The 22,436-nt window shown below is 46.1% G+C and overlaps 1 protein-coding gene across 1 annotated transcript in view; it reads right to left on the reverse strand.

Annotated features, from left to right (window-relative positions):
• Nucleotides 1–3,401: 3,401 nt before the first annotated feature.
• LOC144127490 (uncharacterized) overlaps nucleotides 3,402–22,436 on the reverse strand; it is a 75,880-nt gene continuing 56,845 nt past the window's right edge. The window contains exons 4-5 of the mRNA XM_077660482.1: nucleotides 8,989–9,202; nucleotides 3,402–4,913 (exon numbers count right to left, since the gene is read on the reverse strand). Coding sequence (XP_077516608.1) covers nucleotides 4,738–4,913; nucleotides 8,989–9,202 — 390 coding nt within the window. The 3' untranslated portion in view covers nucleotides 3,402–4,737. The remainder of the gene's footprint in view (nucleotides 4,914–8,988; nucleotides 9,203–22,436) is intronic.

Consider the following 22,436-nt stretch of genomic DNA (forward strand, 5'->3'; position numbering starts at 1 on the left):
TATCCCTTTTGGCGGAGCTTAAAGGTGCACTAAAGAAGAATCTGAACTCGTCTTTTCACCGCGCGAACACTATCTACACGTTCCAGGCATTCTTAGAAACTTCGAATTATTGTTCCGTGCATCCGATTGCCTTAATTAAAATAGATTAACCGTCCCGGCTCCCGCCTTTTTTTCGAACTCAAGCGGTAGGTAGGCGGAGTCAACCAACGCGTGGAGTGCCTTTCAGCCAGTCGAGTGGCGGCTTCGCTTTAGCTTTTATTTTGTGTTTCTTTTTAAATTTTTGTGAATAAACAGTTTCAGTCACAGACAACATAGCGGAAAACTAGGCCCACGGAAATAAAAATACACGTGGACTCTTTAATTTACGTATCACTCCGCCGATGGCAGAGCGGCAAGCCTGCACGGGACTGGCTGATGCGTTGGTTGACTCCTCCTACCTACCGCGTTGAGTTAAAAAATAAGGCGAGAGCCGGAACGTTTAATCCGATGTAATTAGGGCAATCGGATGCACAGGACAATAATTCGAAGTTTCTAAGAATGCCAGGAACATGCAGATAGAGTTCCTGCCATAAAAAGACGAGTTCAGATTCCTCTTTAGTGCACCTTTAATTGTCCCCCGAATTTTTAGTACTTCATGGCGACCAGTTTACAACATGTAGGTTGATGGCTGCCCTTCAGCCTACCAAGGTATATACGCTCCCTGGTTGCCTGTCCCCAGTCCGCTTGACAGCCGCCTTGCCAGTCATCTGTCGACGGACAAACTACGCTGGAAGGACTGCCTGGGCAAACACTGCGCAACACCGGTCGGTAAACACGACGACGTCGCGAAGACTGCGCGCCCGGGCTCTTCTATTTGATCGCCCAGGAAGATGGGGAGGATGGCAAGGGGGGGGGGGGGGGGGTGAATTCCTTCTCTGCTCTTTTCTTGCTCGCCGCTCCTGCCGCCCCGAGCCGTGCTTTTGTTTGCCTGTAAGCTGCGCTGCTCGGTCCCCGGTCGCTCGCACTGCTACAAGCTGGCGGGCTGGGCGTTGCCCTTCTGTTTTTTTTGTATATTTTGATATATCAGTCCAAAAGTGTCTTTTTATATTATTTTAACTCACAAAAAATATTCTTTCACCAAGGATGTGCACCGCTGTTCTTGCGACAGCCGTGTCTTTTGAAATTCCAGAATCAATGCCCTTTAACGCTCGGAGTTCCCTAATATATTTTTATTATTATAATTTTTGCGAATGAACGCAGCGGATATCTGCACGATAATTAGAGAGTGCATGTTTTCGCCAGTGAACATAGAACTACCAAAGATAATCCAGCGTAACCCAGTAGGAAATAAGTTTTAAGGAGACGGCATAGTTCATTTTGCCTTACGTGCCTTTTCTTATAGGTATACAAGAACACAAATGCAAATGTATTATGTTCCGAAGGAATTGAATCAATTGTATTTGTGGAATTATTTTGTCCAGATGCTTAACTAGCGCATGTTCGGACTCTTGAAAAAGCATAATAAATGTAACGCGTGTATTTATAGCCTTTTTTTTTCCCGCTCAGTCTTCTCTTTATCTTCAAGGTTGCTTTGCATGTTGACACTGATGAGATGATATGAACAGCATTATGGCGGTGCATCCTCCTCACTTTGCTGCCGTATTTTTGAGTACTATCATGACTAGCGTATGCTGTCTTCCTATGCTGGAGGAATGAGGAACTTAACAGTACACAGCGCTACATTTGAAACCGTTTTCTGCAGTACTGCGCATGCATCATGCTTACTATGACGATCTACGAACAAAGTTGCAGATGTCTTCTGAAAGAGAGAACCCAGCTCAGCGCAGGTCCATGATTTTTCCCTTGTCTAACCTCTGACGGTGACATTACGGTGTTTTTTTTTTTCCTTTGAGGAATTCAGGTTACAAAAAAAGCCTGAAATGACGCTATTGTTTCGAAAGCACTGGAAAAAGACTGATTTTGTTGGCGCCTTTCTTTTTCATTAACTGCAACACTTGCGCCAGGTCTATGATTTGATCCTTTCGCCTTTATCTCTGAAATCCCTTCTCCCGCGCAAAGCAGCATGTCAGCAATTTTTAGACGCCGGCTAAATTCTCTGCTTTTCCATTAAAGGGCCTCTCTCTCTATCTCTCAGCTGCCGTTTTTTTAGCGATTTAAGAAACCCAAAATTGAAATATTACAACATTTGTGACTGCATAAATGGACAATAGAGAGCTTTCAATGCACTCTTTCAAACTGCGTTTAACGAAAATTACTCTGGTTTCACTTACCAACAGGGTTTGCGTAATCCTCTTGTGTCGCATTCGCTTCACCCAGAATGCGAATTAAAAGTCGCTACTTTTTCATCAAGAGAACCAAAACAAAAATAAAGCTCACTGCTAAGCAAGACATCTTGGCTGAAATTCTAGGAAGCTTGCTTCGCACTTCAACCATCAGGCAGCCGCGGTGAAAACTATGTTGCCTAGAAATATATTTATAACTGCTCGTTGACGGCAGCGTTATATGCTCCCGCAGATTACCGCGCGCTGGAGGCCGAAGGCACCTCTAAAGCTGAAGAAGAAAACCAGGCGAACTCCGCACTAAACATATTGCTGAGACCGATTCAAAGAGCACGACTGGCAGCGTCCATTACCCATCCTGGGATGTATGACGAACCCTGTGGCTCACTCAGCCGCCGCGGTGGCTGAGTGGTTATGGCGCTCGGCTGCTGGCCCGAAAGACGCGGGTTCGATCCCGGCCGCGGTGGTCGAATTTCGATGGAGGCTAAATTCTAGAGGCCTGTGTGCTGTGCGATGTCATTGCACGTTAAAGAATAATAATAATTGGCTTTTGGGGGAAAGGAAATGGCGCAGTATCTGTCTCATATATCGTTGGACACCTGAACCGCGCCGTAAGGGAAGGGATAAGGGAGGGAGTGAAAGAAGAGAGGAAGAATGAGGTCCCGTAGTGGAGGGCTCCAGAATAATTTCGACCACCTGGGGATCTTTAACGTGCACTGACATCGCACAGCACACGGGCGCCTTAGCGTTTTTCCTCCATAAAAACGCAGCCGCCGCGGTCGGGTTCGAACCCGGGAACTCCGGATCAGTAGTCGAGCGCCCTAACCACTGAGCCACCGCGGCGGGTCGTTAAAGAATCCCAGGTGGTCGAAATTTCCGGAGCCCTTCACTACGGCGTCTCTCATAGCCTGAGTCGCTTTGGGACGTTAAACCCCCATAAACCAAACCAAACCGAACCTTGTCCGCAGAGCGGGCTTTCGAAGGAGCTCCCATACATGTCGCTGTGAAGTGAGCGTCTAAGTGTCGCATAGACTTTCTTTATTTGCGTTTGTCATATCTGCAATGTGCGCGTCGACCACAGTCAGTCTGTGGCGCTGAAGAGGGAAGACCAAGAGCCCCGAACACTGTGCACGTAGCATATTTTATTCGCAAATGCTGAATCTTTGCTACTGGAACGCTTATAACGTTCGCAATATATTCTCAAACAAGATCACGTTTCCTCAAAATGTTTTCGCAGAAGGGGACGCAGAATGACTGCGGCGTTCGTTCGATAGCGCGGTTTCTTTTTTCTTTTTTCTTAATTTCGGTAGTTACACACACGAAGCACCTGAATTCGGACCAGCGTAAATCATGCAAAAGACTGCGCAGTAAAAAGTAGGAGAGGTAGACGAATTTTCTTTTTAAAATTTACAGTCAGCTTACTCCCAAATGTTAGCACTGAAGGCTGTGTTGACCCTTGCAGTCGTCTTTTGTATTTGCATTGCTGATCTGAACTTACTCAATATAAAGATAAAATTAAGTACATTCGTGTCGCTTTAAGCCGTATAGTAGGCCGTAAAACAGCAATATAAGTGGACTGCGCCTCAAGCAGGGTGGAATTTACGTACTTATGTGAATAAATTTCGCAACGAGCGGGCTACTATGACATAATCAGCGTGCACGTCACTACGTGAATTTTCCGCGAAACAGCTCTCATATGTTTGTTCCGGGCAGAGACGCCAATGCAGAATGCAACCGGAAGTGCTTGGTGCAGTGATTTTAAAGGGATACTTTGAGCAAAATATAACTGGTCGTGCTTAGCAACAGTCTTCCTCGTTCGAACGAAACCATCAGTGCTTACATCGAGGCTAGCTGTCTATGACTGCTCCTTTACGCAGGAACAACACATGACGGCAACCTTAAGAACATGCTAATGTCTCACCCGCGCTTAATGTTCACTGGCTTGCGGGCTTTAGGGATTTCCTTCCTTTTTTTTTTCCGCACCGTACAGCGATACTGAACGTCGTGGTAAAAGCGAGCACACGTTAAGAACTAAAAAAAAAAGTATAGTCAGTGATAGACGTAAAGTGAGTAAACCGCTGCTTTTTTTTTCTGCTTAAATTAATTCACGTTTGTTTCTCTGGATGGACAAAGCACATCGCTGCGCGCAGTCACACACGCGCACACGTACGCACGCACAGGCGCCGACTTCAGGACGCATGGACTCGCAACTGTGTCGGCGAGCGGCGCTCGTTCGTTCAGAAGGCTTGGCGCGAGCTCACTGACTCTCCGACGAGGCCGACACACACGGTGGGCGGTTGAACGCATAGCCACTTTTCTGCGCCCTTGCTCATAGAGGCTGGGGACACCATGGCAGGATTCTCTCCCGGCCGGTGTGGTGACGGTCGCTGTAATAGTCTCTGTGCCACGGCGGGCGCCGTGCGCCCGCCTCTGTTGAGTGGGTGTCGGTGGCCGCCCCTCAGAAGATCTGCGGCGACAAACTGGGCTTGGTGTCGACGCCTGTCAGCCCCGAGCCGTACGGGTACGGGCCAAGGCAGGAAGGCTGGCCGCACGGGCTTGAGCTCCACTTGGGCGGCGACATGTGTGGCTGTTGTTGTTGCTGGCTGCAGGGGCTGTCAGCAGCCACCACTTTGCCTGTAAAGAACGTTGAGGGAGATAGAAAAAAGGGGGAGGACCGTTAGTATCGCGTGCCCATTGCAATGGACCCTTTGACCCTTTAGGCTCGTTCATCATAAGTCACGAATGCTGATCAGTGGAGAACATTGCATGTGACTGTTAGTGAATCATGCATGAAGGAAGACAGGGATTTCGCGCTTACAGAATTGACAAAATGATGACGATGGCGATTAGGACAGAATGGATCCTTACTGGAAACGGATAACCGTTGCTGTGCTTCTAATCAATTCATTCAAATCAAGCATGATTGCACTAGCCTCAGTGAAGGATTGATCTTTACTCTTTCTTTTTTGACGACATACGGCACATTAAAAAGCCACGTAGCTGGGGGGGGGGGGGGGGGGGGGGTGAGATAAGGAGAAAATTGTGCTTGTATCAAACGATTGAGCTCAATGCGATTTTACAGAGCAGCGAGAGGGCACGAATCGTCTTCGATCCCTCCTTTTTGTAAAGCATGCTTTCCTGCAAGGCTCATTATCTTGCGGAGAAGCCACTCAAATTGGCGCCAGGTGAACGGGAGAAACGACGTATCGGACCTAAATAAGGTACCCTGTGATTCTAAGCATCACGTTACTTTGACAACCTTGTTTCAGAAAGAGTAAAGAAAGTACTTGATGAGAAATTATTTTTCTCGAAACACTTCTTTCTTGCTTGAGGGTTCTCCACTAGGAGCGAAGAAGTGAACTAAGCGACAGGGTTAGAATGGTAACACAATTTGCAAGAAGCTGAATAAGTAGCCTCAGTACCGCGGGCTAAGCATCAAGACTTGCAAGGATGTATGCGGCCAAATGAAAGAAAGATAGAGAGATACATGTCAACCATGCTGTGATACGATATGTCTCACATTAACATTGACTGACCAGCAGTACATACTAGCACCCCTACCGGACAAGGAAATACCTTGCTATTATGTGAAAGCGATTGGCAAGCCGTGATTGATGTACAGTTCGGACGTCAACTTCAGGTGAAATGATTTCAGCACACGACAGGGTGATCAAAAGTTAGCGAGACACGAGCGAGTCGTGATCCGTACACACACTGATAAACGCATACACACACTGATAAACGCATACACACACACTTTCTCTATTCTGGGATGGCGGCGCAAATAAATAAGACAACCGGCTATTTTCTCAATAAACATGGAATATTCTGGAGCGCATCTACCCTCCAGTAAATATGGGTGGTATCTTCGTCATCCGACAGTGAATGCGGAAATTTTCGGTTATGAAATCTTACGCCAGTGCTCTTTCCTTCCAAGATATCCTTATGCACACCTATCTTCGCAAAAAAAAAAAGAATATATGCAGGGTGACAAAAACAAGCCGCAACAATGCATGTAAACCGGGGCTGTTCGAGACACAACACGATAGCAAGGACATCAACAATGTGTACGTACAATCAATGGAAATTAAGCCCAACTGTGGCGACAATTGTATGTACTCTAAACGACCTACACCCTCCGGAATTGCTGTTTTATGGGCTAATTTTGTGGAGTTCGCCTGCGATGAAGACGGTCCATGTCGTCACCGCCTCCCTCGAATCAATTGAGGCAATTAAAGCGTTCGCAAAATGTCTTCACGCAAGCCTCACATGTTTAAACACATTAATGATCATCTTTGACCATTCAAGATGTTGCAAACGAAGACACTTTTTGATTATTTATTTTAGACTTGTATCCTTTCGTGCCTATTTTTCTTCTGTTCATGCTTTTGCTGTCAACATTTGCTTCAGCCGTCGAGGAGCTGTTTTACGATTCTCTTATTTTGGTTCTTCCTCTTATGGTAACAATTTTCATCAGCATCTGGTGTATGAAGCATTACTAATTGTATCGTCCCCTGGGACAGTCAGATTAACTGGTCAGGCCTGCCCGACGGTTATGGCACGTGGCCCCTCTTGCCATGTCTCATAGATGGCGCCGCCTTCTGCTAGAGCCAGTATGCTGACAGTCTAAAGTACCCTTATTATGAGCTGCAGTTCTGCAAATGCCATATTAAGAGACGCCAGCATCAGCATCACCGTAGTTATCATCGTCCTCATCGTCATAACAGCACGAAAGGCTCTCTGCATATGGTATACTTGTCGCACTTAGTGGATGCATTGTTGCGAAGCACAGCGCAGGCATCCACAACCTCCCGCACAAACTTTGGACAAAGCACTCGGACATAAGAGATTCAGAGCGTACGCGCGAAGACGGTAAGCATAAAATAGGGGAACGTCGGCGGGAGCGCGCAGCGCATATTGCCGTCGTCTTCAGTGCTTTCTTTAGGAGGCGGCCGTGCGCGCGCATAAGAAAGAAGCAGCAGAGAGAGAGAGAGAGAGAGAGAGAGAGAGAGAGAGAGAGAGAGAGCATCGGAGACAGACGACGCAACTCGACCATTAGGCCCAGTGGCCGCCAGACATAAAGAAGGCCGGCTCAAGATGGACGCCGCGTGCTTCTCTCCGCCCCCGCCTCCTCTGCGCGCACCCATTTCTCTTTCTCCCCCTTTCTACCTCTCCAGTTCCTAGCTCTCATTCGCTCGCTCTCTTTCTGTCTCCGTTATTTTTTTCTTTGTTTTGTTACTGCGTGCCCGACGCCGAGTCCGCCGGCGTTTCCCTGGTCGTGCGAGGCGCGGCGCTTTTTCCGCGTGTCCCGCGCGACGCTAATGGAAACAGACGAGGGACAGCGCGCTGCCGGACACTCCTCCCAGCTCGCTCGCTTCGCCGGAGGGACCACCGTGTCGCCATTTTTGCCGCCGCCTCTGGGAGTCATGACGTCACCACTTTCGGATGCCCCCAAACGCGTGTGAGGGATGGACGCTTTGGAGGCTGGACCACCAAAGCTGCAGCGCACGGGAGAGGGGTTTCGCAACGCGGCGAGTGGGACGTTCTTCCGTTGGTCTAAGAAGGACTGCTTGATTCTTGCACTTCGCGCGGCTGGTGTCTGTCGGAAAGCTGCAACGTCCGTTGCTGTGTGTGCAGGATCAGGCGCTGAACGCGCATTCGAGACAAATAAAAAACTCCTCGTGTTCCAGCCGTGAAACTACAGAGAAGCCGTAGTGTTTACGTACTTTTTTCCGGGTAGAATTACGTGAAATCGTTAGTATTGTGCCTTGATCTCGCAGACGGAAACGTAGAACCGGTGTCTCAGTTTTGGATAGTTTGCGTTGACCCGGCGCGTGTGTCTATCTAACCTACACCTGCTTTAGACAATTTACTTCGTTTTGTACAGTTTCTATACCTGTGCGAGCAGGTGTGGTGTCCAGATGAGACAAGCTCTAGCGGGAAACAAAATGTAGTATAGTTGCATAAGGACGCCAGACTATTCTCGCCACTACGTGAGAGGAAACGTTGAATCCTCTCTAAATGCCGACGAACTTAATGCCACGTATCGATGACATAGAAAGACATATGGGGAAGCTTTATCTATAGCGTCCCAAACTTAGCGCAGTTTAGAAACCAATATCCCACCTTCGTTATCTTTTATGGTGCAGTAACTAGTGGTTAAACGAAACCGAGAAGAAAATACACCTGATTTGCTTTTGAGGGCAGTACTGATTTAGTAACGCGAAAAGTGTCGTGAACTGCCTGACGAGAGACGCGTAAAGGCGCGGACATACGATTAGGAAGTAAATGAGATGCAAACAGAAAAGGGCCTAAAAACGTTGCCATAAGGCGGGAGAAAAAAGCGTTCATAAACCCCGACAAACAATTTAATGACGTGTTTATTCGTTTAATGAAGTCGACACGGATCGCAACAATTTCAACTAGCGCTTAATCCCAACGAACTGCTTGTGATTACGCGGGAGGAACTGCTAGCGAAAAGGTGCGTTGTTGTTCAAAAAGGATCCACCCTCGCCCATAATTTCTAATACAGTTCAGCCTCGCCATAACGAAATAACGGATATAACGAAGGAATGACGATTTCGTTTGGAAGCTCGGTCAACACGGGCTATAACGAAGTAATCGCCGGACCCCTTCAAGATCGTTATAGCGAGGTTCAACTGTAGATGAAGGAGGAGGGGTAGGGTGGGGGTGCGATGGGCAAGCCTACCGTTGAGGTGCTTGACGTCTTGGGACTGGAGCATGACCTTGACGTCCTTGGAGTCCTTCGCACTGGACGTGTGCGTCGTCGAGTCGGCCGTGGTGCTGATGGGGGACGTGGTGAGGCCGGCGTCGGAGCCGGACGACGAGGAGGCGGACGACTGCTTCTGCTGGTTGAGCCGCTCCTGCTTGCGGAACTTGGCTCTCCGGTTCTGGAACCACACCTGCGCGAGGAACGATCACCGCGTTAGGATGGCCACAACCCATATATATATATATATATATATATATATATATATATATATATATATATATATATATATATATATATATATATATATATATATATATATATATATATATATATATATATATATATATATATAACGTTCTCCTATGCACCTTGGTTTCGGTGACTGTTGGCTCCCTTCATCAGTTTGTCAAACGGGCCCCTCATTTACTTTACCTTGTCTGCTATATATATATATATATATATATATATATATATATATATATATATATATATATATATATATATATATATATATATATATATATATATATATATATATATATATATATATATATGAAGGGAGCCAACAGCCACCGAAACCAAGGTGCATAGAAGAACGTTAATTTTTTTTAACACATTAAAAAAAAATTAACGTTCTTCTATGCACCTTGGTTTCGGTGGCTGTTGGCTCCCTTCATAAATTTGTCAAACGGGCCCCTCATTTCCTTTAACTTGTCTGCTAATAGCTTAACGAGGGTCTCGGTTCTGGCAGTCTTGATGCCATAGGTAGCATAAGAGGGCTTTCGCGCAGTTTCTGCCCTCGCCGTTAGATGACGTTCTACGTCATGCTCGCGGTATTACAGGACGTGCTACGTCCACCGCTATGGACGAGGGTGGCGCTGGTGAACACTCTCAAGGTTCCCTTACACGCAAAACATAAATACCCACGAGAGCAGCAGATTGGACAGCCGTCGCCGTAGCTCAGTTGGTAAGAGCACCGGACACGATATTCGGAGGTCGTGGGTTCGGATCCCACCGGCGGCATGGTTGTTTATTCTGCTGCTTTATAAGTAATTTTCTTTAAGCGATTTATTGATCTAAGTAATATTATCCCACTGATCAGCACAACACATTAAAAAGAAATTGAAAAAATAACGTTCCCCTGTTCCCCTATGCACCTTGGTTTCGGTGACTGTTCGCTCCCTTCATAAGTTTGTCAAACGGGCCCCTCATTTACTTCACCTTGTCTGCTATATATATATATATATATATATATATATATATATATATATATATATATATATATATATATATATATATATATATATATATATATATATATATATATATATATATATATATATATATATATATATATATATATATATATATATATATATATACGCTACACGTATTCGTATATACTAGAATGAGACAGCACGTGCAAGGAAATAACATGCACACAAAGGCGGTGCCTTAACGTACTCCTGAAATCGAAGTAGGTAGGGAGGAGGGGGCCGGTGTCGAGGAGTACAAAAATACAAGAAGTAATTAAACAAGAATGCAGTACCATAGTGAATGCAACCCATAACAAGCTGGAAGACAAGTGACGGTATGTTCGATATATCCAGCAGTTAAATAAGATGCATTGCACGCTTTTATCATTCTGTCATTGCACGTATTGCATGGTTTTGTCAGGGCACCTTAACTCTTTTGTCTCCCATTCAAACCACTGACATGCCTTTAAAGAAACATGGTACGCGATGCGAGAGCTTTTAAACATACTAGTTACGAAACTCCAAATCTAAATCGAGGTAAGAGTTGCGGGGTTTCTGAGGTCCATGCCTTGCTCCAGGCTAGAGTCGCACAGAAGAAGGCGTCACTTGTTAGCTGGGCATTGAACTATTGTCGGCGCCTTGTAACTCTTTTTTCCCCGCCGTAATTACAATAGCTTTTGAATAGCCCTGGGAAGTTCATAGAATGCGCTTAGGTGGCGTGACAGCTGTCAGCTAATCTCCCTGCTGTGGGCAGAGTGACAGACTTCAATGCATAAGCCTCGTGGGGAGTTTAGTGTGCTATTATTGATGTTATCAAAGAGCTTCAGTGCATATCTACTGAAACCGCTCGTATGGAATTATGGAAATATAGAGTCCACAAGATGTGGAAAAATATATAGAGATCCATATGTTTCCTGTACGGATTCGATAAGCTTTCTAGATATTTTCTATACGGCATTCATACGGTGAGCTACACGTTATATGGAGTCCATAAGTTTCTAAACGTGCTTTCTATACAGTCCATATCGATTCCATAAGCTTCATACTGACTCCATATAGTCCATATGAGAACTTATGGAATTTTGGGACTTGTCATACGGAATCTTTCAGTAGGGATCTTGCATGCGGCTGCAAAGTAGCGACTCGTGACCGCGGAGATAGCAACCTCCAGTTGCGAGTGCACAGCGGTCAAGAGGAAACAGGGGAGCGAAGAACTGTGCGGCGAAAGTTCTCCCGCGGACAAGTCGGAACTTTCCTCTGGCCTTTAGAGCGCAGTTTTGCACTACGAGCTTGGCAGCATATAAAGCGCCGTGCAAGTGCCAACTGCTTCCAAGGACGACAGTGGCGTGGTGCGACGTCTCCCAAAGGACTCCTCGCTGGTGGCTGCGAGGGAAAACAAGTCGGCCTCCCCGGTGCGCGAGATAAGTGTCGTTGACAGCAGCGAGCACTGCGGGTCCGGCTGGCGAGGCCTAAAGCAGCGCAGTTGGCAGTGCGCGTGTGCGGTGCTCGGCAAAGCGCGAGTTTTTCGGCGCCAAATCTAATTAACCGCGCGTCTGCGGCGGAGAGCTCGGGCCAGACTCCGGCCGGCTCGTGCTGTGCGACAGAGGACAGGCTCGAGTGTGTCCAACGTCCGCAGCGAGCGACAGAGAGAGGGGGGGGGGGGGACGGACGAGCAGTTCCTGACTCAGGCAGCTGGCGTCCTCCGCGAGTTATTCTGCCCGGGTTTCCACCTAGATGTGACCATCAACGCGTGGCGCGCGTAAGAAGCAGCTCTATCGCGCATATCTTTCTCTGCCGCAAAAGTTTGGGGAAACTGGAGGAGCATTACAGGAAATGTGAGTCGCATATGGGGGGTTTCTCCAACCCGGTATTCTTTGCGATCGAAGGGACGCTCTGGTACAAAAAAAAAAAAGATTTACTTCGTTAATCTAAATGTGACGTTATGACAGCTGCTTATGAGAGTTTTACAGACAATGTAAGCGGCAGCTGGCGCAGCGCGGTTTCTGACTTTCCACCTGGCTGCAGTTAAATAATAATAATAATAATTGGTTTTTGGGGAAAGGAAATGGCGCAGTATCTGTCTCATATATCGTTGGACACCTGAACCGCGCCGTAAGGGAAGGGATATAGGAGGGAGTGAAAGAAGAAAGGAAGAGAGAGGTGCCGTAGTGGAGGGCTCCGGAATAATTTCCACCACCTGGGGATCTTTAACGTGCACTGACATCGCACAGCACACGGGCGCCTTAGCGTTTTTCCTCCATAAAAACGCAGCCGCCGCGGTCGGGTTCGAACCCGGGCTGCAGTTGCCGCGAAACCGGTTTTCGTTCTTCACCAGGATACCATCAGGCTTCACAACACACAACGGCTCTAGTGGCCCGCCTAGTACTAGCGTGCGAATAGGAAAGGGGATTTCTTTCTCTCCACTTTGCCAGCCGCAACCCACCACCTGACTCTTTGTCTTTCGTCTAGCACTTGCATTTCCCTCTCGTCTGAAAATGGAGAGGGCGATTTCTCTATCCTTATTTTGCCACCTGTCAGCCGTGAGGGGTAGCAGCTGGCAGGTAGAGGCTTCATCGCATGCAGGACGGCTATTTCGCTAGCGAGGCATCTAGGGCTAGCGCAGGAAAAAAATCCGGAATTTTTCGCCTGACACCGTTTTCTAGTCTCTAGCTTTGATTCACCGCTACCCGGTGTCAGGTGCCAGCGGTGTCGACGTCAGCGCTGTTATTTGGATACTTTTCATTATCATCATCGCAGTGATCATCGTTATCAGCCGTAGAAGCCCACTGAGGTCCTGTACTGCAGAGAAAAGGCACCTTCCGATGGTTCGCGTTTAACCCTGTCGTCAATCAGCCGCCGGCCACGTTACCCTTGCAAACGTTTCCATTTAAAAATCCTACTTAGCGAACGTTCCTCACATCAATAGACCCTTGCATCGAAGCCAACGCTGTCCTTGACTATACGCTGTCGTTCCCAGTGGTGTACACTTCGTCTTTCAGACATAGGCCAGCGATAATATAGGCCCGGTGCACAAATTTTTTTGTTCCACTCCATTTATTCTTTTCAGTTGCAGTTTAGGTGCTACTATAGGCAGCGTTGTTTTTCTTATCTACGCTTAATTTTTGTCCCTTAACCCATACACGGAACATGTATACTTTTAAAGAGCACGAAAGAGGTTGTTGCGATAAGCTAATAATAATAATTGTTTCTTTTGGGGGGGAAAGGAAATGGCGCAGTATCTGTCTCATATATCGAAAGGAAATGGCGCAGTATCTGTCTCATATATCGTTGGACACCTGAATCGCGCCGTAAGGGAAGGGATAAAGGATGGAGTGAAAGAAGAAAGGAAGAAAGAGGTGCCGTAGTGGAGGGCTCCGGAATAATTTAGACCACCTGGGGATCTTTAACGTGCACTGACATCGCACAGCACACGGGCGCCTTAGCGTTTTTCCTCCATAAAAACGCAGCCGCCGCGGTCGGGTTCGAACCCGGTAACTCCGGATCAGTAGTCGAGCGCCCTAACCACTGAGCCACCGCGGCGGGTGGATAAGTTGTGGAATGTTAACATTGTTGATTGGAAGGCCAGTTGGTCAGACATGCTTGAACGACAGAAAGGTCACTGAAGACGACGTCAAAGTAAAGACGAGGACAAGGACTGGCGTTACTCCTGTCTTCGTCTCTTGTTTGATGTTATCTGCAGCGATATTCTCGTCGTTCAGGTAAAGTGTAGATGAACGGAAGAATGACAATGTTGATAACCTTTCCTCCTATGTGAGATTATTCACAGATGTCTGTGCAGTTCAAAGGGAGACGAAGAGACCTTCGGACTCAGTGTCTTTGCAGTTAGACCTTATCGAACAACTGTGCAGGGGAAAATTAACGTCGATAAAACCAATCTTGAGGTTACTGCAAAAACAAACGCGACAGTCGAGTGTCATTTAAAAAAAAATGTGAGGACGTTTAAGTCACCTTAAGAGTGCAATACGATAGCAATAGATTTCACTGTTGTCGTAGCTTTTGTTGCAACTTCTGTGTTTGTTTCGATCCATCAGTCGCCATATTCGGATCGCTAGCTGCAGTATATAGCAGGTATCCGTAATGCTGTGACGGTGCCGAGAATGGCTTATATCACATTTCGTTCTAATTTTTTATTTCGATTCTCTATCTATGGGTCCAGAACATAGAACCCAAGAATGCGGCGGCGAATGTCCCTCAAAGGAGGTCGTCCAGCCAACGGCGTCGACCGGTTCTCGACACATCGCGGCTAATCCTCTAACGGGACACCGCAGGTGACTTACGGCCGCCACCGTGAAATAGGATTAACCAGGACGTCGTGACAATTGGTCGACGCTATTGGCTGATGAGCGCCTCCACTGAGGTGTATTTTCTGCTGCATTCTTGAATTGTATCCGGCTATAGTCGCTATCCCAGAAAGCAGGAGGCTCGCAACCCAGTGGGCAGGTCTCGTTGACGTCGCAAGATCACGGGATCTCTTTCGACCAATCATGCATTTAATTGCCACTGGCCACGGTGGCCTGGTTTCTCGTAATCCAGGGGCCAGGTTGCCACCTGCCACACTGGGCAAGTTGTGATGACGTCACAAGGTCACGTGACCCCTCTCGATCTATCAGGGAATTTCGTCTCGGGCATCGGCGATGGTTTTATGTGACGACAACTCTAATGATACTGCATTAATAAACAACGCAACCACTGAAACTGTCAGCACTCATATGTTCTTAACCATTCACTTATTTAAGATGGCGCAATTCAATTGATGCACCTACTAGCAAGGCACTTACTTAGGTCCTTTGGCTTCATACAATGTGATTTACACCTGACTTATCTACCTACAATACTTTTGAACTACAAAACACTTGTTGATTTCAAAGTAGAATATGTTTCATTAATCTGGTACCCCCATTAGACGCACTTCATAAAAAATTAGAGCCACTTCAAAAGAAAACAGCCGGGTTCTTCACAAGAAACTTCGCGCGCGTGTAGCTACAAAGGAATAAAAAAGTCGCTCAGTTTATTCTGTCGGGAAAAATGCAGAAAGCGTTCCCTGCAGTCATGTTTCCACAAGTACGCACTGTTTTTTGCCGTCGTCGTTCTCTGCCACCCATATCAAGCTTTTTATAGCATTTTTTTGGGCGCCTCGACCACAACTTCAGAGTACAGCCCATGCTTGCTCGTACTAACTTATTTCTCAATCGCTGCTCCTTCTCGCTATTTACCTTAGGAATAAGCTTCCCGATAGCATTGTATCAATTCACAACCTAGACGAATTTGTTCGCAAATTTAATATTTTTTAGGAATATTATACACACATCGCATTGCTTCTTTTTTTACTATTCTTTGTTTATAATTGTTTCTTCAATTTCTTGTACTTCCCCCCTTACCCTCCTCTCTCATGTAATGCCCTAATGAACCTTTACGGTATGTGAATAAACAAACAAGAGTGATGACACTGTTCTCATAAATTTGTGGTCGGCCGTGCATCCCTTCTGGGTTAATTTATATTGTCATGTAACTACGACAGCGGGCAGATAATAACGCGTAGAAGACAGACAAGCTGTAAGGGGTATGAATGAAACAAATTGTTTGTTGGGCCAACGTCTGCCCTCAAAAGAGAGAGCGTTGTTCAGCGGCGGAGGCAGTGATTGGCGCACTTGGCGATAGGCACTTATAAAAATAAATCAAGTTCAGCTTGCTTGGACAAATGTTTTGAATATTGGAATATTGTAATGTGCTGTTATGGAAATATTGAAGGTAATGGTCCAATCTTCTGATGAGTAGCAAAATCTTTCTTTGAAAGTTTTTCATCACTCGCATCAAATGGTTAAGATTGCCGTAGAATACCAATGGGGAAATTGTTTTGACGGCTGCAGAAACGTTAACAGCAAAAAAAAAAAATAACGCAGGCCTGCTGAGGAGAGATAATCGGATATATTGACTTTCTTAGTGAAATCTTACAATATATTAAAAAACTGCGTTCATAAACTATTTCCTGTTGAAGAATGCTTTTGTCCAGAATTGCTGGGTTGAGGCTACAAGTAGTCTGTGGACTATCTGAAGAAATTTTTGTGAGACGCCTCGAGATCACAGTGACCGTAACTGTTGGCTCCACGCTATATATTTAAACATGACGCCTTCTTTAAGAACGGAAGTTTCCAGCCAGCGTGCTTACTGTGTCATAGGCAATATAGAGCATCACAGAATCGGCCACGTAGAATCGAAAAGATCGTGTATATTCTTCGTGAGCAGCTTAAAGTTACGCATAGCGATCATACGGGCACCGTAATACGAATTGAATGGAGAATAGCAGGAATCTATATAAGGCCCCGTGCCGGCGGCGTTAGACAAAGAAAAGCGAAAAGAACGTTGTGACATTAACAAATTATTTCAGCCTTGTTGGGTATCTGCATACGTTTCTTCAGAAGCCTCGGTGCAAGCTGAAACGAACGGTTACTATGTGCGTGTACGTATTTTAGTGTATTCATGACTGCGCGTCAAAGGGTCCGATCGAGCGTCTCTGTGCACGTTAGAGATGGGGACTTCCAGCGCAGTTAGCAACAATATTTTTTCGAAATTTTACTCTACCATGACAAGCTGTTTCTATCCCATTCACACGAGCAATGAGTCTTGAAAGTCGTCTTCCCGAGATCTCGAGTAGCGTACCAAAATTATTTGAAAATCGTTAAAGAAAAAGTTTTATGTGTTCTTCACGTAAAACTGCTGTTGTTTTAGGTGTCCTCGCATGTATCACCTTGTAGCACTCGTGAGTTCACGCATCCATGCGAGTACTTCAAAACGTGAGAGAAAAAAAAAAGAAGGAAAATTGCAGGTACACGTGCAAAAAAAAAATATTTCGCGTACTAAAAAGCCAAACACTTTATCTTTCCCGCTTTTCGGCCTAGCATACTCTAAACACGAATTCGCCTTCGTAGGATTAAGAAGGTGGTAAGCTATCCACTAGCGCACTCCCTAAAGGGAGCGCACTAAAGGACAGCTTGCTCCTTTCTTACTCCTTTTTGTCTAGAGTGATAGTCTGTGCCTGCGAACTCCGAGAGAGGGCGGGAGCGACAGTGAGTGCTTTCCAAGTTTTCTTGCCAGCCGTCTCTCGAACACCGACGCACCTTCGCCGCCGTCTTCTCGCCGTTAACACGAAGCTCAGGCCTCGGTGCTCACACCAGGCGACGCAACCACAGCAGAACCCGAGATAACTTCCCCAAGCTTCTTCTCTGCGCGGCGATTGGCGGACGAGAGAGGAAGTCAGCGAAGACAGCGACGCCCGGCGGCGTATACAGCGCGACGCCACGGGATCCCCCGAGGCTGTGTACGCACACCTGCTTGCGACCGCGTCTTTGCCGAGCCCCTAGCTTGCACAGCCGCTTGGTGCGTATCTGCTTGCGCATGGTGAGCTGCTGCCCGTGAAATGCGCACCGGCGCCTTTTTTCTTTTCCCTATGACGCGTGCGCAATCCCTAGCTTTCCGAAAAAAGGCACGCCTGGCTTCCTTCCGTGCTGTACCAGACTCGTGTCTTTCTTCCCTGGGGATGTCGGGAGGCGCGGCAGGGAGCGAGAAGGGAAAAAAAGTGGGGGGAGAAGAAAGGGAGCGGGTCGGAAACCGGTCCTTCGTATTGACGGAACTCTAATTAGTGCTAATGCAATTACGGTAATTGGATCAGCTCCGCCTACCCCCCCTTTCGTCCCTCCGTTCCTCGCCTGGCGCCTTGCCGTCTTTCAGACAAGGGCGCCCGTTTAGCTCCGGGGATGACCCCCCCTAGGAACAAAAGGAAGGAGGCCAAGGAGGGATGCCCAAAGGACGCGGCAAGAAGGGGGCGCCAAAGTATATACTACACGGCCAAGCAGCGCAGCCGCCAAACCTCAGGCTTTGATCACCTCCTCACGACGGCCTGTTTCTCGTTGAAGACTGCACCCCTCTCCCTTCGGTCTCTCTCTCTCTCTCTCTCTCTCTCTTCCAAATGCGACTCTCCACAGGCAACTCTACCCGTACACACAGTGACGCACACACACACGTTCGCAGGCTGCTCTCTCGCGTTTCTCGTTCCTTTTTTTCTTCTTCTTTCGGGATCCCTTTCCCGCTTCCTTTTCTTCGCCATCGTCAAAGTTGGTTGAGAGACCATAGATCCCGTTTCGCTTAGCTCTTTTTCATCTCCTGTTGGGCCTCCTGCAGCGGTTCGGGGCTAGCCTGCCAACTGTCGACACTTCGTCTTTGGCCACTTTCCTTTACCCCCCCCCCCCCCCCCAACCCCTCACTCCTCGCCAGTTGGCTTCGCTTTTCTTTGCTCCCAATGCTGCGGGCCTGCTCAAACTTATTGCCTCTTTGTCACCGGGTTGTCAATAGCCGTTCTCCCCTTTGTAGAGTTGCAGTGATCTCTTCTTACCCACTTTTTCAGCTCTTTTCTTGCTTTAGACCGATTGTATAGCCGAGTGTGCAGACCGAAAGCACAGAGCTGCGTTCGACTCAGTTTCTCTCTTTTGTTTCTTTACTTTTTTTCAATGCTGACCACTGCTGGACATCTCTGCTTGCTTCGCTTTTATTGCAGTGTGCGCGAAAGTTGTGCCGGATACCCGTAAAGTGGGCAGGCCGCAGAGGCATGCAGAGCTGCCCCCTAACAGCTAAGCGATGAGAGAAAAGGACGTTCGCGAAAAGAACTGTTTTGATGAGCCGGCGCAAAAGTGTGTTTTGTTTTCTCTGCAAACAGAGAACTCGTCTTGTGTGGCAAAGCAACAGTCTTCCCAATTTATTTTAGGCAGTTTTTTTGTCTCTCCTCTTTCCTCACTTGTGCTGCCTGTGTTTAGCGCGAATTTAGTTGTTGCCGGCGTAATAAAAAGAAAAAAGTTTGACCCAGTAAAGTTTCGTCGTAAAGAGACTCAAAGGAACCCTGAGGGCATTTAAGAGTTGGCTTGTAGCAATAGGGTGCCGCTTTCTAATCACAGAGTGACCACTCTAAGCGAAAGTGAAAGTTTCATAAGCTACAAAATAAAATACAGGTGTCGCCGTCACCGGCTGATTTCGCAACTAAAATGCATGCGTCGACACAAATTTTTTGTGCGGATCTCGGATTACGCTACACCGCCATTCACTTCAAAACGGCGGCAACCCATTCTTTTCGATATGGACGTCACGAGTTTGAATCGACTGGCGGGAATACTATATTTAAATCCAATTTTCCAGCCGATAAATGCATCTTTTGTTGGCGGAAAATTGCCAAAATAGCCGAAAAGAGCCAAGGAATCCATTTTTGCTGAGGGCAGTCACTAGATGAAGTTGCCCTCAATGTACCTTTAAGAAATAATTTTTGTATATAAACATAGACATTTGCAGCTTCTGGATTTTCTTGAGGAATCACTTCACTGAGGCTCCGTTTACACTTCACCATGGTTCTTCACAACAAATCACAACAAATTGTTTTTCAAGACACATTTAGAATTCTCCTTTCAATTTTTTTGATATTCTAACTGGTGAATAATAGTTATAACTAGACGAAATGTGATAGAACACTAATGGACATTATACTTAACGTTTCAGAAGCCTTGCCTCTAACAGGCAGTTTATTGCTCCTTTGAGTGAATGAGTGTATAAGTAGACAGTCTCTTTATTGGTGTTTATTGGGCCGCGTTAGTATGTAGCAGAAATTACCTGAAAAAAAAAAGCATTATTGGAAACGCATGCCTTTCCTCTGCCATCTGTAAACGTGTCCTTCGAGTTCACGCCTGTGTTCACCATTTTCTTTCTCGATGTTCTTTCCTCTTGACGTGTATCGGCAGTAGCGCGTTTGGTTGCTTCTTGCTTACATTTCATTCTTTGCTCGTTTTTATTACTATCTAATACACTTTCAACCTTCCCTCCCAGGATGTCATATAACTTGGGACCTTTAGATTGTCAACAAATAAACAAAGAATAATGAGTAAATAGGTGAGACGGAAAATTTGAACTTGGTAATGTGGCTCTTGTTAGGAAAGTATCACCCGCAGACTAGACAGCCCCACAGTGCAAAATGGTTATTCTAACACGCCAGGATAATGTATTCGCCTGCATTAACTTATTAAGAGCTCATCAGTTAAAATTTACATCAGTGATGATAAACAAACTTGCTCCAAAATGCATGCAACAAAAAGACAACTTCGTTTTCTGCTGCACTGTGAAGTAATGAGAAGCCAGCTGGGCTTGATTCTTAAACTCAGATGAGAGTCATAGTGGCTAACCTTGGGTGGCAGAGGAATTCTGCGAGTGCAATCAATTATCAATTACTTAGTTTCATTTTCAAAGTGCCGACATTTTTAATGGTTCCGAACATCTACACTTGCGGTTTCTTGTCACTGCCGTTTGTTTTTTCGCAGTGCGGTGCACCTTGTCGGGCGTAATTCACGTGTGTTCTTTGTCCTTCAAGGAATCTGAATTGCCAGAGTTGCTGATGACCTTCATAATATTGCATCATAATAATATGATGATTCTCCATAATATTGCCGCGAGGCTTTTGTTATGTTCTCTTTTTCAGTTAGTTTAGTTTCGTTATCATCTTTAGCTTTCACAGTGTTACTGTTTTCAGATTCGCTTCACGGGCCGAGTTATCTACGGGTTATGCTCAGGCGAAGGGGCTGTAAATTCCGCGTGAATGATCACGACAATGCACTTCTACTTCTATGCCGCTCAAGGCCGTCTTCGTAGATGCACGATTTCTTGCATTCGAATTGAATTGACTATAACGAGCTCCGGTCATGTTTAAATATCAGGCGACTGAGAGCTGGGGCCACTTATAACGCCGACATCTGTCAAACTACTGTGAGGCGGTGGTCCCGGCTTCGAACCCTGGACCAGGACGAATTTTTAACTACGAATTAAGCTTCTGTGGAAGCTGTGTAGCTTTATTTTGTAGCCGTATGGCTGCTCTTCGGTGCATGCTAATGAGTAATTATTCCCCTATTACAAGTGTAATTGCTATGCTTGAGCAAATATAAGGCACTTCGAAGCATGGTTTCACCCTCGGCATGACATATTTTCTGAAACGAAGCCGATACTTTAGTTTACCTCTGTCATTTAGTTTCCCTGTCATAAGTTTGCGTGTCACGAGTAAGTCTTTTTACATCGCAAAAGAAAAAGAAAACATGGTGCGATTTCAAATACTCGCACCCTGATAATGAAACTATACAAGTCAAAGCAAAAAATTACTGCTCCTTTCGAATTATATATGCGGAGTTCTCACCACTTCGTTTGACTTAGCCAAGATAATCTCAGTCCTGATTTTCTTCCGCCCCCAATGGTTTTGTTTGAGAAACAGAAGCCCACAATAACTTCATAGAATAAGGGGAGCTGCGTTTTGAAGTCTGCGAACAAAAGTTTTTTAGTTTTATTTTTTTGTAAGGGTAGAAACAAAAACATACTTCTAAAAAAGATCTGTAGGTGCTCACGGCCTTAAACGCGAGACTGAAACTTCCGCACAATACACAAGCCTTCGACACTGTGCTTAGTGCATCGAAAAAAGAAAAAAAAAGCTAATATAGACGGATACAACTTAAGTCTGCAGTGAAGCTCCGCCCAAATTCAGGACCGCAGCACAGAATTCCTCCACGACAAAAAAAGTAGTGCGTAGTTAAAACTTTTCTTGTCACCTAAACGAGTAGCTAATCACAAGAAAAAACTAAAAAAGAAAACTAGATTTTTTATACCTGGCTAGTTTAACAACGTTTTTAAAAGTTAAAAAGTTGATTTCGTTTACTGTTTTGACTGGCTAGCGGAGTAATACAGTACGCCACGAACCGTGGCCCAGCGTTAACAACTGCTGTTTTTTTTAAGTTGTATCCTACTATAGCGTAAGAGACAGATATGTCAAGCAGATTAAGCCTACATGCGAATAATATCAAGCCGCACTGGGCGCAGTGTTTCTAACCTGTACCTATTTTACCTTGCGACCTTGCGGTATATAGCGACTCCACACATTAAACATTCGTTCATGCACGAATTTCTTAATAAAATGCCGCTTCACAATGCTGCAAGCATTAGTTGCCCTGTCCTCGAATGGAAACCGGTATACAAGTGTGTCGATCATTAGAGTTCGTCAGAACCAGAGGCAGACGAAGATCTGCAAATCAATCCAATGTCGAACATCGAACGCGAAGTCTACTTCCACTCACATTTCAGCAA

The sequence above is a fragment of the Amblyomma americanum genome, chromosome 4 (assembly GCF_052857255.1).
Source record: "Amblyomma americanum isolate KBUSLIRL-KWMA chromosome 4, ASM5285725v1, whole genome shotgun sequence".
In the NCBI taxonomy this organism is placed as follows: domain Eukaryota; kingdom Metazoa; phylum Arthropoda; class Arachnida; order Ixodida; family Ixodidae; genus Amblyomma; species Amblyomma americanum.